We start from the raw sequence: 19,176 nt of genomic DNA, 5'->3' as shown, positions 1-19,176 counted from the left end.
TTCCATCTCTGACGTTTCTGTCTCTTTCTCTCTCTCTCCAATAGCTCAACCATCCAAACACATCTCTAGCATACTATATGTCACAATCACATAGCCTTATGCAAGAAAGTCAAAACTCTCTGGGCATTTAGAAAAGAACACTGTACATGGAGGTATACCTTCTTTGCCAAGCCACACAAAGCTGAGGATATAATTCAGAAAAGGCACACTCTGTCTCCCAGAAAAAAAGAGTATCTTCCCAAATCTTTTCATATAGGCTTCTTTGTCATTACCATCATTGCGGGGAATAATTCCTAGGCAAAATGTATTCTTATATTCAATCAATCAACAAGGATTTATCAAATACTTACTGTGTATCAGTATCCCTTGTGCTAAGCTAGGGATACAAAGAAAGACTAAAACAAGATATGTGAATAAATGTTATTAAGTCTAATGCAAATGAATCTGTATTAAAACATATATATATATTATTAATTATAAATATATTTTGTAAACTCAACAGATGCCAATCACTATGAAGATTGACACAAAATAATAAAGAAAATATCTTTTTTGAAATCCTCATCCCCAAATGAAATTTAATCTCTTTTTCTTTTGGTTTGGTAAAGAAATAATTCAAAGAAGCAGAGGCACTGGAAAATATTTAGTTCCTTTTTTGTATTTTAATACTAATACACTGAGCAAGAGGAAGCATAACAAAGAACCTAGAAAGGAAAATTTAATGAAATAAATGCCATACATTAACTAAGCCCTCAATCAAGATGTTCAAAGAAATAAAGCCATAAAAGGTAAAAAGTAACCAATTACCTGAAAATTATTTTAAATTATTCTAACCCTCACTGCTTTTCTAATCTTGTCATGTGGTTCATTCATCTTTAGAAACGAGTTATGTCAATTATAACAGTGATGATATAAGTGATGAAATCAACTTATCAATTTTCCCTGATTAGTTATTAATTCATTTTTCAGAATATCATATATGACTTTTAAAAATTTATCTTGAAGGCTGAAGAGAGAGAGAAATCTTTTTTTTTTTTAATTCCCCACCCTCACCCCAGTTGGCAATGATACCATATCTCTTCCAATCCAAAGTTTGGCATATTGCAGGGACAGTTGATGATCTTTTCAAAAAATGTAAATGAGCTAACAGTTATATCTCTAATTCTATTTGTATTGAGTGGAAGAAAAACAAAGTACTTCAATTACTAAGATAAATTAAATCCTTTTATCTAGATATAGATAGAATCTTTGAGGCAGACTCTTTTGAACATTCATTATTTGAATATAAAAAGTTTAAAAAACAGGTACAGAGGTGCTTTGTCTTCTATATACCAACCAAAACCAACAGACTGACTTTAGAATAATAGAAAGGTATTCTTACAGCCAAGAAAATGACCTGGAAGGGCTTGGATAAAAGTAAGTTAGGATCCCAGGAGAGATGGTACCATCACCACATCTGCTTTCATTAAATGGATATTGCCACAGAGAAGCCACACTCAATTAAGTAGGGTAGATCCCATTTACTATGCTCCCTTTAGAAGTTAACAGTTTATCAGATTCAGTTCTAGCCTCTGTCTACTTTTAAAATCCCAAATTGGACAGTATCCAAGAACCATGAGAGCTAACTCAATCTCTACTTTCTAGCACCCAGGCTTACTTTGATCAGCAAATACCAGTTGTCTGATGCCAAAATTAAGTCAGGAATCAAAGACAAGTCTACCCAATGAAATTTCATGTAATTTTTACATAATAAATGGTTCTGAATATTACAGATTCAGAGAAAATCTGTAAAGTATAATTTTCTGCACAAAAGTTTTAACACAGTTGCTGGGCACTTTTTTCCAGTGTGGATGATAAAGAGGGAGAGAGATTGAAGACACTTCATTGCAACAAACAAGACTTCATATCAAGCTTTATTCTTTATGTTAAGGATAGTAATTCAGAAAGTGTAATATAGGAACCCTGTTTTTTAAAAAAAATTTAACTTGTAGCCATACAGCATCCCTGGAAGAAGTTTTGATTTTAAAAAAAGGCCTTTGTTTCCAGCAAAAGCTTGGAACCACTAAAAACATTGCATAATATCCTGAATATAATCCAGTCTTCTGTCCTATACTACTGTCATGGAATACAGGAGTCTCAAAAGAATGAAAGTTGATAGTCATCCAAAGAGCAAGTGGAGAGGGGCCTGGTGGGTGTAAATAACCTGCAACATATTACAATGGGGAGTTGTGCAAGAGCAAACGAAAGGCTATTATCAGAAAACCATATGACCAGAAAGAGAACATGTGACCAGAAAGGCTATCATCGGAGAGCTAGGTGACCAGAAAAGAAACTGGGTTAGTCATGAAACACGAGCAAGGAACAAGCAGATGGCCAAACTGAGTTACACTGGTAGTCTCCCAATGTGAAGAGAACGAGAAGAACATTAGTTCTTGAGTGATCTTCCTGTAGATGATTTACTGGATAAGATTACCAAGTGTTATACAGGATGAGAAGGCATGGATTGGTTGTGATCTGAGCTGTTCTAAAGCATACAAATACTGATGAGAATTAGAGCACTGGACTTGGAGTTAGGAAGATCTGAGTTTAAATCTTACCTTAGACCTTTACTAGGCAAGTCATTTAATCTTTCCCAGCCTAAATCTCCTCATTGATAAAATCAATTAAGTAGAAAAATAAATAAAAGTGCCCATTTCACAGTGGTATTGCGAGAATCAAATCAGATAACACATACAAAGTGCTTTACAAACATTAAAGCACTATAAAATGTTAAGTATAATTATCTTATTTTATTTTTTACTTTTTTGGGGGGAGAGCCATTGGGGTTAAGTGACTTGCCCAAGGTCACACAGCTATTTTTTGTAAGTGTCCAAGCTCAGATCCGAACCCAGGTCCTCCTGACTCCAGAACCAGTGCTCTATTCACTGCATCACCTAGCTGCCCCTAGTATAATTATTATGAAATTAAAAATATTAAAATTTTTGGAGGGTACTTTTGAATTCCAACAAAAATGCATCAGAAGGCACCTAAGTTTGGGAGTGAGCAGTTCTGGGTAGCTGAGTGGCAGAATGATCATTCTTAATGTCTGTGTGCTCTGTCATCAATGTATCCCAGACATCCTCCTCTCATATTCCCTTCTATTCATATAAATTTTGTCTGAGTCACACAAATTGACACTTGATCATATACTGACTTTTTCTGTGCAAATTCAACTAAATTATAAGTTATTCAAAGGCTGACACTGTACATCAAACTGTATTACTTTTATATCCCTCATAGCTATTAGCCTATTTCTGTGTACTGGAGACATGCCTCTTCAGTCAAGCTGAAGTGAATTTGCATTGCCCCTTTCTTTGTTGTGGTAAAAAAAAATGCATTTGAGCCTTTGTATCTTTTGTAGGAAACTATGGAATTTTATCTCCAGGGCAGATGGAAACAAAGTTCAGGAAGCCCTTCTAGTCAATTACCACCAAACTTCCAAAGGAAGAACTGTATGACGAACTTCTGTCTTCTATGAATTGGGGCTGGAAAAAGTCTGATCTGGTTCTTCAGTTTTGTCTAAGATGTTACGGGGGGGATATAAAGATTAGGCCAGATTACCTCTGAGGTCCCTTCCAAGCCTTGTGGGAACCCTTCCAAGATAATGAAGAATCTTAAAAGAAGCATAAAATACATCTGAGCCTGTGCAATAGAGTCTTTCCAACTAGGAAACCAAGTTTTCCCCAAAACCTTAGGTTGGCGCAAAGGGCTAAAAGCAGGTGGACTGGGCGCCTTCTGTGTCTAAAAATACTCAGGAGAACAATGACTAACAAACTGGAGGAACTGTCAGGACTGTGACTTCGGGCACAGTCATGCCTCAGAAAAGAGAGAAAAGATTGGAAGGTGTCAAGGACGTAGACATCGACGACCGTGTGATAGAATGTCGTCACTGCTGCGTGGTGTGTACTGCTCCTTATGACCTCTCGCAGCTTGCAGTACATCCCACTGTACGAGATTCTCCCCAGGATACACACAGCACCAGGAAAACAAAGACACAGAAGGGAAGCTGGCTAGAAAACCAGATTGCCCAGAGCAACACTGTTCTGCCACAAAAAACGCCTCATGTGACTCTTTTGCTCATCCCCTTTTGACAACAGTTGTCAGTCATCTCTGCAGTATGAGGTTCAGTCTAGTTCAGAAGCCTGGGCTAGCTTTGCTTTCTATAGGGTGGCTACAGTAAGCTATAGAGGATAATCTGGTTTATTGGCAACTGCCATTGCCTTCTTCTCCAAAGATCAACTACTCTGATTGTGCTAAAAGTAACAAAAGAATGATCTATTTCTCTACTAGGATCCATGACCAGATGTACTAACTAGAAACCACCACGCCTAAATATGAAGAGGAAAGGATTAGGTGAGTCATGCAACAAACCTTTGAGAGCTGTGTCACAGCAACTATATGGGGAAAGTTACATGGAGGGAAAAAAAAGCCTCCTTGGAATAAAAGGAAATATGGGGCAGTGGGAGTGAGGTGGAGAAAGCTTACTGTGAATGAAGGCTGAAGTTAAGAAGAAAGAGGTAGAAAAGGAAAATCCTACCTTAGAAATTTCATTAGGGCAAAACCTAGTATAAATAAAACCTAATTATAATCTATCATCACTCATACTTTTTAATGCACAAAACAAGGCAACATCAACAAAATGTCCAGAAAGCAATATCCACTTTCATTGAAATACATCATGAATAAACTTCACTATATTTTGGCAATAACCATCCAATATTTCACCCTAAAACAACTAACCATATCTTTTAAATATACAAAATGCTTGCATCCATCAAATATATGTATGTGTGTATACATATGTGAATACATATATATGTATTTCTAATTCATACACATACACACATACAGAATGTCTGCCTTCACATTAAATAAGCAAAGAAATTACACTCTCTAATAGCCTGGCATGATTTTCCTCATTTCCCAATTTCAGGGATTCATCAATTATCTTCATTTACCCTTAATTTATCTAAATAGATGTATTGATCATACCAAAGTAATGATGTATATGTTTCTCATTTAAAACCAAGAGAATTCTTAAGGTGGATGATATGAAAGTTTATTATGAGGCTTAATTAAAGTACTGTTGTTTTATGTTTTAATGCTTTTACAAAGAATTCAAATTTTAAGTCTGTTTACAAAGTCAAGAGTTTATAAAAAACAAAGATGATTGCCACTGTACAAATAGCTTCCTGGATATTGTAGAAACCTTTGACACACTGCTGACCTGGATGTCAAGTATCAATTTTTGTTTGCTTTTTAAGGGCCAAAGTCCATAACAAAAAAAAAATCAAGATAACGATAGAAGTAAATACATTTAAGATGAGCACTTAATAAGAACAACAGGTCCACATTGTTTCTAACAAAATTTTGTTATTCATACATTTAAAAATATTACTTAGATACTTTAAAATACCACTAAGAAAGTCAGTGGTTCAGAATTCAGATTATATGCAAAGATTAATCTTAACTTAACATAGTATCTATAATGTAGTAGGTACTTAATAAATGCTTTCTCATTATTTTTTTTACTTAAAAATTATTTTTATTTTCAGTTCCAAATTCTCTCCCTCTCTAATCCAGTGAGAAGACAAGAAAAATATACCCATTATCCATACGAAGTCATTCAAAACATATTTCTGCATTCTGGAAAAGAAAAGTAAGAAAAATAAAGGGAAAAAAAATCAGATCCAATCTGCACTCTGAATCCATCAGTTTTCTGGAGGTAGATAACATTTTATATCTTGAGTCCTTTGCAGTTGTGGTGGATCATTTTATTGATCAGTTACTGAGTTTTTTATAGTTGATTATCTTTATAGTATTACTATTACTGGGTAGACTTCTGGTTCTGATTAATTCACTTCCTATCAGTTCATATAAGTCTTTGCAGGTTTTTCTGAAACCATCTCCTTCATCATTTTTTACTGTACAATAGTATTCCAACACATTCATATACCAAAACTTATTCAAGCATTCCCCAACTGATGGGGATCCTCTCAGTTTCCAATTCTCTGCCACCACAAAAATATTTTATATGTATTACTGCATAAATACTTAAGTACATATGAGTCCTTTCATCTTCTTGGGGTACAGACATAGAGGTGGTATTACTAGGCCAAATAGTATTCACAGATTTATAGCCCTTTATTTTTTTTTAAAGCAATTGGGGTTAAGTAATTTGCTCAAGGTTACATGGCCAGTTATTTTGTGTGGGTGCTAATTATCTGAGGCCGGAACCAATCCCAGGTCTCCCGACTCTGGGGCCAGTGCTCTTACTCACTCTGTCACCTGGCTGCCCCTGATTTATAGCCCTTTAGTCATAGTTCCTGATTGTTCTCCAGAATGGTTGGATTAGTTCATAACTCTGCCAACAGTACATTAATGTACCTATTTCTCATATTCCCTCCAGCATTTGTCGTTTTCCTTTTCTATTATCTTAGCCTATCTGATGGGTATAAGTTGATATGTTAGAGTTGTTTCAATTTGCATTTCTAATATTAGTGACACGGAGAATTTTTTCATATGATTATTGATAACTGATTTCTTCCTCTGAAAACTGCCTATTCATATCCTTTGACCATTTATCAATTTTGTATAATGGCTCCTATTTTTATAAATTTGGCTCGGTTCACTATATATTTGAGAAGTTATATCTTTATCAAAGAAGTTTATTGTAAGCCGCCCCCACCCATTTTCCTTTTTTTTTTCCTTCTAATTTCGGTGCATTAGTTTTGCTTGTGCAAGAACTTTTTAATTTTATGTAATCAAATAAAAATTATCCATTTTAAAACCTCCCACCAACCTATCTCTTGTTTGGTCATGAACTCTCCCCCATTCATAGATCTGACAGATAATTTCTTCCATATTAATTGCCTTGAAAACTGATGATGATACATATTTTTCCCAGTCATTGAAACTAGCAACCTAAGTGTCATCCTCAGTTCTTCACTCTCTCTCTCATACTTCATAGCCAATCTGTTACCAAAACCTATTGATTTTTACCTACTTAAAACCTCTTACATATACCCCATTCTCTTCTCACACTGCCACTACTCAGATAACGGCCCTAGTGCCTCACACCATAATAGCCTGATAAGGTTGGACTCCCTGCCACAAGACCCTCCCCTACTACTGTTCATCTTCTACTTAGCTGTCAAAGTAATTATCCTAAAGTATGGATATGACCATATCATCCCTCTTACTCAATAAACACCAGTAGCTTCCTATTACCCTCCAGGATCAAATATTTTTTGACATTCAAAGCTCTCCATAAACTTCACACACACACACACACACACATTCTTCCAGTGTTCTTACACATTATATGGTACTATATATTCTTCAAACCAGGGACACTGGCATGCTTGACATCCCTCAAACAAAATACTCCATCTCCCAACTCTGGGAATTTTCACTGGCTGTATCTCTCACACATGGACTGCTCTCCTTCTTCTTCTTCACCTCTTCCTTCTGGCTTTCCTGGCTTTCTTCAAGTCCCAGCTAAAAAACTCCACCTTCTAAGGAAGCCTTTCCAGGTACATTCTTCTAATGACTCCCCTCTATTTAATATTTCCAATTTATCCTCTATATAGCTTGTTTGTGCATAATTAGTTTCACGTTGTCCTTTCCCCCTTTCCTACCCATTAAACTTTGAGCTTCTAAAGAACAGGGACTTTTACATACTCGGTACTTAGCACAGTGCCTGGAACATGGTAGATACTTAATAAATGTTTCTTGATTGCTTGAGGGGTAAAAATATTTTGACAGAGATAGATGATAGATAGACAGATGGATGGATAGAGAATATACATCACCTACAAAAATACAACAGATAAAAATGTTAATAACATACATTATCAGGTGTGGTAGCTGTGACGTTTTGTTTGGCTTAACTTATTTTCTCTGTTTCAAAGGCAGTTTTTATGGCAGGGAGAGTATTAGAAAATAACAATGGTGTAAAAAAGGAAAGAATAAATTTTTTAAAAACCTGAAAACCAACAAATAACAAGGTAAATGTGTCCCAGTATACAGATAACATAAATGAGAATATACTTGATGTGCAGCAGGTGGAAAGGACTGAGAAGTAAGAAATGACTTTAAAATGTGTCAGGCTAAGACCTTCCTGGAGATCTCACTGGCTGGGCCTTGAATGCTACATCTTTATCTCACATGTATAACAGCATGCAGTGCTTCTATCTTATTTCTCTTAGGAGATTACAATATTCCTTAGGGACAACATTCAGCTTTATTAATCTTTTTTTCTATAGTAGTCCATAATCATAAATTCAACTCTAAGGTTGAACTGGTCTCTTTTGGGTCCTGTCACTCAGGATAATCTGAAGCATCCCACTCTGGATCCCCCTACCTCTGGGATCATTATAAAAGCCCAAAGGAGACATAACAGGAAGATTCAATGACCATTTTCTCAGTGACATTTGTTTTGCTTTAGGTCACACTAAAATTTGTAAAGAATCTTACTTTAAGAAATAAACACAATGGCTTCTAACAGTAATAAGAAATCAGAATTAGGTTACATGAGCACAGCTTAAGGAGGATAAAAAATCAAAAATGTTGCCTTCAATATATTTATTAAGAACTCCCTTTAGTTGCTTTCAAAATAAGTACATTTTGAAATAGTATGATAACTCATTGTCCAAACTAGCAAATAATAATTTCAGGTTCTAAAAAGAGCAAGGCAATACTGACATTAATATCTTTGATTTAACTCAAACCTTTCCTTAATATTAGCTCTATCTTTGTTCTTACTTGTTTGACACAGATATGTAGCTTGGCAGGCTGATCATGATTTTTGACCATTATGCTTGCACTTTTACCATCCAACAAGTGAGTAGGCATGAGCAAGGGGATTATACATCTAACTAAGGGAACAAGGGGAGGAAATGGAGGAAGAAGAGAATGAAGTGGTTCTTGAAGTCAAGATGGAGAAGAAAAGGAATATCTATAGTCACTATTTTGTAACTGAGTTTTAGCTCTATCGAAAGTTTTTTTAATATAACTATTCCTCTTTTCCTACAAATTAGTTGTCTTGTTTAGCCATTAATTACGACTCTTTAGAGCTATAAATTGACCAAGATATCAAGTTTGTTCTTCTAGAAAGGGAAATTAATTCTACAGTCAAATAATATAGCTCATTTAAAAAACAGTTGCATGAATGATATATGATTATTGGATGAAGCTAGTAATAAGAAACAAATTTTAAATAGGAATCTAAATATTCATATTGCCCTTAACTTCAATGTGTACCCAGGTTATTTCTAATTATATGGATTTCTGACATCTATGTTAATGAGTAATAAAAAAAATGAAAAGCCACAGAGTTTAAAAATTGGTTTTAGCTAACAGTTTTAACTTCCTCTCCAGCAAAGTTTTCATCATTGAGATGTTGATTGATCTAGGTTTTGTCCATGTGCTCATGTTCAACCTTAAGAGAACAGACTCTTAAAGATTAAAATGAGATGGGGGAAGGATAGGCAGGAGAAAGAGATGAGGAGCCAAAAAAAAGCCTAGTATAGTAAATAAATCAGTGGTTCTCAGTTTCTATCTGTAAATACTCTGAGGAGTCTCCAAATCTTCCATTCTTTAAATTGCCTCTGGGTTGCTCTTGCAGGCATACTCAAGTACATGCCCAGACATAGAACTTTATTTCTTTCCCCATCATTCCCTGTGATTTGGTCTCTGGGGTTATCCTGAGCCCTGGGAAAGCACTGGAAAGGAATTCATTTAGTGCCATGTTCTTTAGCTACTTCAGAATGCCACCATTCAGGAGTCCCCTGAGATGCTTCTCTCCTATTTACTGCCATCCTACCCAGTTCATACAAACACACTCACTTTTTAGACACTTCATATGGTGCCTAGGTCAGCTGAGTTATCTGATGATGGTAGGCCCCTCCTCATATTGACTGATCACCTCCAATTAACAGTCCCCACCAGCACACAAACTGAAAGTGCAATAAGTGGAAAACCCCTGATGTACCTAGAATTTTGATTATTGTGGGGGAGATTTTTTTCAGCCTATACCTCTTGGTTGATATGAAGTACTGGTTCCAGAGAAGAATTATGGTTGGGACGGTTAAAGTGAATACAGACCCAAGTGTCTGGAGGTGGGGTCAGAAGAAGAGTAGTGGTGAGGGAGAGAGGGTGGTAAAACTGAAGTTAATTTAGTCAACCATAGAAGCACTGTTAGTAGCAAAAATAAAATTATTTCCTCGTGGATTCACCAAGATAGAACTCTTGGTGACAGACCACCAGTGGTAAATGTTTCACAACTGGCTTTCTGGGACAAAAACATATACCTAAAGCACACTTAAATTTAATTTTCACTATCAACATTTTCTTCATCATTTTCTTAAGTGTAGACAATCAGCAAAACAATAAATCCAGCCCTGAGTGTAGCATTAGAAGACTTTTTTGAGGTATAAATATACACACTTGAAATTTAATAGTTGACTCAATCAGAGCGGGGTTCAGTATACATCAGTTTCAGTACAACACATAATTTTGACAAGGTTAATAGCAGTCTGTCTACTCAGGGGTGGGAAACCTGTGACCTCGAAGAACAAAATCCTTTTCCTAAGAGAATTTGTTCTGTGAAGTTTGGATTCAAGTCAAAGGGCCACACTTGAGGAGTGAAGAGGGTCGAGCATTCCCCACCCCTGATTCACAAACTGTCCTTTGGGTCTTCAGCTTCCATTTGAGCTTAACACCCCCAGAACTTCTCCATCTCTGCTTAAGCTTCTAAGGAAGAAATTCTATATTGTATTTTTGAGTATGGCTAATGTGAACTGAACCCAGAAAAAAATTCTATACTTACATAACTAAATATTTCAAGAGCATTAACTTTTTTTTAAATTAACAGCTGCCAACTTCTCATCAGTAATTGAAGTGCAATATTTATTTTCTTTAGAAAAAATATTTTATTTTTTTTGTTTAAAACATAAACGTTTACTGCCTGGCTGAAGGAAAAAGCACCAGCCCTTAAATCTGATGTCCTGGGCTAGTCTCACCTCTAACACTTACTACCTGTAGGATAATGAGCAATGAGCATGTTACCTCATCTTCCTTGCATAGATCACCTCTTGGTCCTTAGGGATGAGCATGAATTCAATCTTAGGCCACTGTGCCATGATATTAAATGATACCCTATTGTTCTGAAAAACTTAATTTGCATTACTTATCCAGGCAGAAGTCTAATAATAAATGAATCTCAACTTGGGCTACTTATCCTGAGAGTAAATATACAAAATAAGTAAATAAAAATGAAAAATCATTTCATTTTTTCTTAAGATACTTGACCGTTTATGGCACAAATGTTTATACTCTCCAAAGTAGTAACTGTCTTTTTTTTTTTTAAGTTTACTATTGACTGCTTTTGCACCTACATTACAGGAACTCAGCCAGAAGAAGTCATTCCACTGATAAATTTATTTTACTCTTACTTATTACTCTTCTGGGAATTTTGAGTCCTTGTTGGAAACTGTGTGTTGTGCAACTAACTCTCCTGTTGTTTACTTTTGGTGAAAAAAATCAAGGTTTTCCTGCAAGTATGCTTGTTCTTTTACTTCTTCCTGGGGATAACAGGAACTTTTGTAGTTGTTAGAAGTAATGGATTAATGGAGAAGGCAAGCTAGAGACAAGATTGTTAATATTATTATTATTCTTAGCTGAAATTTATATAGGACTTATGATAGCCACTGTGCTCCTCACAACAAGCTTGGGAGATAGATGCTATTACTAAAGGCATTTTATAGAGAAAGAAACTGAGATAAACAGAAGTGACATGTACTTGCACAACTAGTTAAGTGTCTGAGGTCACATATGAACTCAGGTCTTCCTGATTAAATATTTAGCACTTGTTCAATATATTCGGTAATATTTTACAGTTAATAAGTAGGCTTTTCCTACTATAACTCAAAGTATATATTAATTGGCTTTGAAAACTGTGAAATTCCTTTCAGTCATAGAAAGGTGCTCCTTAAAATAAAATCTTTATCCACTTCCTCACCACTTTTGTCTCTCCTTCATGAGTCATATTTAAATCAACTTATGGGAAGACCATTGCGGAGTTTCCCAAATGATAGACCTGCTCAGTGGCTGAAATTAAATGAGTAACTATAGTTACACAGACTATCCTTTGTTTAAAAAAAAAAGTCATGACTTTCAGGAAACCTTTGTAGTGATGCAATCTTTTTTTTTCCTTTTAAATAGGATTCAAAGTTATTAAGGAAAAAAAATCCTTATTTGAAGAACATTCATACTCTTCACCCTTAGTTTCTATCTTGCTGAGATACTGCTTACCTGACAATATTGCTTAACTAAATAATTGCCATGATCCTTACATGAATATTGTAAATATTTTTATATTAATACTATATTCAGGCATTAAAGATCAAGCTCCTAAGACCAAAAAAGTAGGGTTTCCTAAAGACCCAGTTTATCTAAAATAAACCAGACTGCTAATATAAATAGTTCTGACCAAGCTGATTTAGCCAATAGACCCAATATAGTCTTTTTGATCTTCAAGAGTGAATGTCTTAAGTAAGTAAAGTATTACTTTAATTACCCTAAGTAAACATTTATTTTAAATTTGATAGAAATATCTGGATGACTGAAATGATCACATTTTGACTATCTGTTTATTGCTTTGGAAGTGTGAACCTTCTAAAACTATAATAAATTAATCTTCTCATAAAAAAACAAATCATAATTTTGAGTCCTTAAGATTCACAGTTAGCACTCAACTTCTAGTTTTGTATAGGGTAATCACTGCTAGTAATTTGGTATAGGTTTTCTTTTTATGTAGCTACAGTGAGCAGTTTTCCTCTAGAGGTAAAATTGTTCTACAGAGATAGGATGGAAAACTGACCCACATGCCCAGTTTTCAAGATATATGTTCAAAATGTGCGAATAATCTGGACAAAGGGATGGATACAGTGATGACTACCCTGCCTCCTCACTCCCTACCTCCCACGCCCCTTCATATTCTTCAATAGTCAATGTCTTAAAAACTTGATAAGGTAAAACCTATATAATTGTGAAGGTGACACTACATCACTCAGAAATTATCTGAACTTCTATTCTACATGGGAAACATATGAAGTTGGTCAAATAAAATTACAGACTGCAGTTGAGGAGGTGATGAATTGAAATGGGGTCTTCATTTGTGAGTTGTGAATCTGCATAGTCATCAAAACAATAACCCCATTCAGCACAGTATGCAATCTGTCTCTACTCTTCAAAAGGAATTAACACTGAGATCAACTCATCCATCACATTTGGAGCTCCTGACCCCTCCAGGTCAGGGCATGGGACAATAGTAGAACTACAGTGGGAGGCACTAAGGTAGATCTTTTTTCTCATAATTGGTTCAAGAAAAGCAAATTGCAATTTCTACTAGAAAAGGAAAAGAACATCATGTGTCTATGTAAAACCAAACTGATGAACATAGGAATTTTTTATTCAAGTGAAAGAAATTACTTTGTGAATGAGTATCTGTATAACCATAGACTTGCAGGCTCCAAATAATGTGTTTCTGTTGTACAGGACATGACAATCCAGGCAGAGCATATTGTTCCTGGGGGATGAACCACATGCTTGCAAGCTTACTCCCTGACAACAATAACTTTACATTAAATAATGAATGAGGACCTTATATGGGAATTTCCCATCTGTAATTAAAAAGAAAAGAAAAAGAAAACTCAACAGGTGAAAAATCGGTACCTTCCCTTTAGGAATGAACTACCACTTTAATGATACCACCAAAAAGACCAATGATATCAATGCAATTCTTAAGTGTCATCTCTGCATATCACATAGCACATTTGAATACTTTTCATGAAATCTTTGGAACTGACGCTATTTTCAGGTCTGACTATATTCAATTACATAAGCATCATTTTATTTGCTTTACAGTTGTTCTCATTGTTAGAATATGACAGTGATCTTTGTTTATAAAGGTTCACTCTGACAGAAAGAGCATCATCTATGGATGAAAATATGGGTTAATGCCTACTTTATTGAAATAAATTTCAAACCGATTAGCATACACAAAACAATTTTTAAATGGTGAACTCAAAAACTTAGCACCAGTTTCTAAAACTGATTGCACACAATGAACAAATCACAACTACTCTACACTTTTGTGACTGAAAGAAGTTTTTATATTAGGGGAAAATACTTTTTACAAACATCTTTAATAATCAGTAATTCAGTTCTGTCATCCTACTCATTCATGATTGGCAGGTATGAAATCTGGAACACATTCAAAATACTCTATTGGCTGTTACAGGAGGAAGATTTGAGTTATCTAAGAAATCCTGGTAAAATGTGAGTGTCATGTTTTGGAGGAACGGGTGGAGAGGCATAAAAGATGGATGAATTACTAAAGGGAATAATAAACAGCTTTCTGTGGATAATTCACTTTCTTACAGGCTACAAGGCAGCACTAACAATTGTCATATGAAGGGTGTTTTTTTTGGGGGGGGGTAAAATATGATTTAGGGAAGGGTTTTTTTGGTTTTGGGTTTTTTTTGGAGTAACTGCCCAAACTTGAAAGTGACTAAATTAAAAGTACTGAAAACACTAAAGAGTCAGGTTGGCGCTTGTTGCCAGACACTATCTTTTGAGTTATAGGACTTTTTTTCCCCCCATATATGAGCATTTTTTCACGTGAACACATCACAGGCATAGGCTTGGAAAGTGAATGCCCCCTTGGCAGTATGCGAACACTTTCATTTCATTTCATTTATTTATTTATTGAGGCATGGTAGGGTCGTTTACCCTACTCTGAGGCTTTTTAATAGTCCTTTCCACACTTTGCCAAAGGGAAAGAAAGGCGGGTGAAGGAGAAAGGAATGATTCTAGACCAAGCTCTCTTCGGAGGGTCAAGAATCATGCCCCCTGGACAGAAGAAGGGCAGAATTTATGTGAGGAGTTAGAAAGAGGAGGAAGACGAAGAGGAGGAGGAGGAAGAGGCACATTCCTATCCAGGAGGTTAAGAGACACAGCGTGTTCCGGCCCGGAGCAAAGTAAACGGGTCCTTTTCTTCTGGGGCTGGATGGCGGCAGCCTGGCACTGAACCCTTCTTCCCCTGCGCCACCAACCCCCTAGATGAGACCCCCTCCAGTAGCCAAGGCTGTCTCTCACTCACCCAATCGGCAGATACAGAAGAGCTGAAGGCAGGCGAGGAAGAGCTTGGGAAGGAGCATTTCCAAAGCGTCCGGGTCCCCCACGCCGCGCGGCTCCTCTTCTTCCCGGGGCGGAGGAAGAGAAATTGGTCTTTCTTCTCCTCCAGTCTATGGATTGGGGGACGGGGCGGCGGGGGAAGGGGGCAGGTGTGCAGGTTCAAGGCAGGGAGAGGGAGAGCGGAGCGAGAGCAGCAGAGAGGAATGGGTCGTAGCGCAGGGGAATCCGGTAATACTAGACGTGGGGCATGTCAGCGTGTGGGAGTTTCTCGCTTTGCTTGCCAGCTGCTGCTGTCGCTGCCGCTGCCGCTGCCGCCACTGCCAAGCCTGAGAGAGGAGCAGCGGCGTTACGCCGGTGCATGCGTGTTTGTGTGTGTGTGTGTGTGTGTGTGTGTGTGTGTGTGTGCGTACCAGAGAGAGAGAGAGAGAGAGAGTGTGTGTGTGTGTGTGTGTTTGTGTGCCTATGTGCACGCGCCCGCGCTCCAGGGTGGGAGAGACGGGGGAGAGAGGAGCGCGCCCCGCTCAAGGTGGGTGGGGGAATGTGCAGTGAACGAGCTTGGGTACCCGAGTTTAAAAAGTGATGGAGAGAAGTGGGGCAGGGGGCAGCGTGCATGCATTTGGGCAATCGGACGCACGCACACATATACATACACGCATGCACGCCCTCATTTCTTGCAGGACATTTTATTTGTGTGGTATGGTGAATTTCCCCCTCTCCACCCGCACCTCAACTCGCCCCCAAGGCACGCAATCTTTGAGAAAGAATGTTTCTTCTTTAAGAGCTTTATCTGTTTGCAAGACTCTTAGACAGTAACAGACACGACTTGCTTCCTTCCTGCATTGATCAATCAATCAGTCGTCTAGTTTTTATTGAGGGCCCACTGTTTGCTGGCCATCACCACTCAGTTCAATTCCCACCTTCTGAGGGAAGCCTTTCCCAGCTTCCCCACCCCATTCCCTATTACTACTGCCTTCCCTACCATTCATTACCTTCTATGTATTACAGACGACCTTCATTATATCACGTTTAAAGTTTTAATTTTTGTTTGTTTTCCTCATTATCTCCCTTGTTAGAATGTAGGTTCTTTTTTAGGAGTTTTCCCCTTTCTTTGTCTCTCTGGCACATCTTAAGTACTTAATAAACTCCCCTTGATTCAGCAGAGTTCAAAACTCCTTTTTCTTTCCTCCTGAACAGTGTCATCACTTCCTCACCACATTAAGTCCAGACCACTGCTGTTCCCTTCTAACTGATTCCCCTGCCTCCAGTCATTCCCTTCTCCAAATCATCCTGTCCACATCTCTATCATTACTCATCCAAACAGCCATTCACTAGATTGGTTAATAAATGTGGTGGGGAAGTGCATAGAGTGACAGACCTGGAGTCAGGAAGACTTGAGTTCAAATGCTGCCTCAGATACTTACTAGCTGTGGGACCTTGGGCAAGTCACTTCACCCTGTTTGCCTCAGTTTCCTCATTTGTCAGAAAAGTTGGAGAACCACTTCAGTATCTTTGCCAAGAAAACCCCAAATGGGGTAACTGAGAGTTGGACAAGATTCAAACAACAATCCTATCACACCCTCACCTAACATTTGAGACTGTGCCTTTTCTGGATTGGATGGACTATGACTGCAATTTTGTCTGTTCAGAGAACTAATGACTCCTATTATGGAAACTCCCTCCACTGATGCAGATGGACAACTCACTTGCAATTTACAGTTTTAGAGAGTTTCCTGGGACGTTGAAAAAATGAAATTACTCTTCCACAATGGCACAGTTATGTGTTAAAGGCAGGATTTGAATCTGGTCTTTCAGACCCAAGACCAGCCCTCTATCTACGATACCTGGTACTCCATAGGGATAATCCTTTATGCTAAATAATTTTGGATGCAATAGTTATTGGTTGTTCAATAATTAAATTCCATTCAGCAAGCATTTATTAAGGAACTGTTATGTGCTTAGATACTATGCTGAGTGCCAGGGATACAATGACAAAAAAAAATTGCCCTCAAGGAGCTTATGTTCTTGAGGAGGAATGAAAGAACACTGAGGCACCTTAGGGAGACAAAACTAAGGTAAATGAATAAATTATCCAATGCTGACACAAGTGATGTTAAACTCCTCTGCAACTCAATATTTGGTGTTTGAGAGTTGCTGCAACAGAAAATAATACCTCATCTAGACAACCACCTAATAATGAGCCACTCCATAGTTAGCTTGGTTGGTCTCAGAAAATAAGGATGCTGCATGTAAGCTTTCTAGCTTTACTTTCTACAGGCACTGACTTCAAGACCCCAGACCATCTCCATGCTACTAGGGGATATCAAAAGAGGATTTTAGTGGAAGAGGGATGCATTCATTATTTATGGTCAACTAAAAGTGTGTTAAGGAGCTCAAAGAAGAGAAATCAGTATGGGCTGTAGCAGTCAAATATAGCTTTCTGGAAGTGGAGGTGAGACTTCAGCTGGGTCTTGATGAATGGTCAGGATTTTTTTAAAGTTAGTGTAAGGCAGCCTTGAATTCACTGCACAAAAAGTACAATGGCAAGGGGTGGCTAGGTGGTGCAGTCAATAGAGCACTGGCCCTGGAGTCAAGAGGACCTGAGTTCAAATCCAGCCTCAGACACTTAACACAAAACTAGCCTTGTGACCTTGGGCAAGTCACTTAACCCCAATTACCCTGCTTTCCCTCCTCCAAAAAGCAAAAAAAAAAGTACAATGGCACAAAGGAGCTTATTAACAGATATGAAAACATGAAGTACACAACCATCAATGCCTCCTCCATCATATTTTGAGGTTTCTGAATAAGCAACACTCCTTCCTCTTGGCCTTATACTATTAAGTCCTGAAACATTTACTAGTAATCAGAGGTAATGATCTTCAAATCTATTGCTTCCCCAGGTCACCTGTCCAATCCCCATACTTTGAAAGTCGGGAACTCACAAGGCAAATCAAAGGTAGGCACTGCGCACACAATCTCCATCATTTTGACTACAAGGCTATTATCAGATCATGCTGCTCAGTAAATTAAAATGCCTCCTCTCTGCAAGGGGACTTTGGGAATGTTGTTGTTGACAGTAGGCCACCTGTGAAGGCACATTTGCTCCTGTCAAAATCCTATCATAGCCCCAAGTATTGCTATCTGTTGGGCCAGAAAAGTCCCATCTCATGATATCTCATTTCAGGCCACATGGATGAGTTCATGTAACTCTCATTAACTTCTATCATTACAAGCTGCCATTACCAGTTCCTGGAAAGAAGGCTGGGCTTGCATAGGTTCCACCCAAACCCTCCCCTTCCCTCCCAATAAAGATCTGCTTTAATGTTTAAATGGTCTGCTTTCTGAAGATGAAAAAGGCCATAAAGCAAAACCAAAAAAATAGGTAAATGAGCAAGATTTAGTTAAGCAGAGGAATTGTAGACGGACATTCCGGTTGGAGAGAACAAAATAAAAGCTAAAAAGACAGAGAATCGGGTTTGGACAAATATGATAAAGCTCTCTATTTTGCATCTGCTGCCCTGCCTGGTTTCAATTCCAGTAAACAAGATGCCTCTCCCAGGTTAAGCTCATCCCTTCTAAACTCACCACTATGCTGCAGACTCAAGCTTTGATTGACACCCCTCTGACTGAAGGGCTTGAGGGTGGAGTACCAAACTCCTCCCAGTGCCATCCTTTATAAAGGGAAGAAACTGGTCTCTCAGATCATGGAACAAGATGCCACTAACGCACCCTGCTTTCCTGCCTCCATTTGTATGTTTTCTCCCTCTTTGCATTCTAAGCTCCTTGAGGGCATGGGCTGTCTTTTTAATTAATTCTATCCCCATAACTTTGTTCATTACCTGACAAATAGTGAGCACTTCTCAAATGTTCATTGGATTGGGCCTTAAAAACCAGGCAGGGGAGTTGTACTTGAAGTGACCAGCAATAGCGATCTTTTGT

The 19,176-nt window shown here is 37.7% G+C and overlaps 1 protein-coding gene and 1 long non-coding RNA gene across 7 annotated transcripts in view; one reads left to right on the top strand and one right to left on the bottom strand.

Moving 5' to 3' along the window:
• Window positions 1-15,718, bottom strand: part of PTPRZ1 (protein tyrosine phosphatase receptor type Z1) — a 244,535-nt gene extending 228,817 nt beyond the window's left edge. For 2 of the 5 annotated variants that reach the window (XM_069087099.1, XM_069087100.1), the window contains exon 1: window positions 15,206-15,718. In XM_069087099.1, coding sequence (XP_068943200.1) covers window positions 15,206-15,263 — 58 coding nt within the window. In that variant the 5' untranslated portion in view covers window positions 15,264-15,718. The remainder of the gene's footprint in view (window positions 1-15,205) is intronic. The other 3 variants (XM_069087102.1, XM_069087104.1, XM_069087101.1) reach the window with 2 other exon arrangements.
• Window positions 15,719-18,091: 2,373 nt separating this feature from the next.
• Window positions 18,092-19,176, top strand: part of LOC138160420 (uncharacterized) — a 35,408-nt gene continuing 34,323 nt past the window's right edge. For both annotated transcript variants that reach the window (XR_011168141.1, XR_011168142.1), the window contains exon 1: window positions 18,092-18,193. This is a non-coding gene — a long non-coding RNA (uncharacterized lncRNA). The remainder of the gene's footprint in view (window positions 18,194-19,176) is intronic.

The sequence above is a fragment of the Petaurus breviceps genome, unplaced genomic scaffold, assembly GCF_028583685.1.
Source record: "Petaurus breviceps papuanus isolate PSGF00001 unplaced genomic scaffold, PetGlider_PUasm1.0 181, whole genome shotgun sequence".
Lineage (NCBI taxonomy): Eukaryota > Metazoa > Chordata > Mammalia > Diprotodontia > Petauridae > Petaurus > Petaurus breviceps.
Note: the sequence above shows the minus strand (reverse complement) of the source record. Positions and strands in the feature narration are given on the sequence as shown.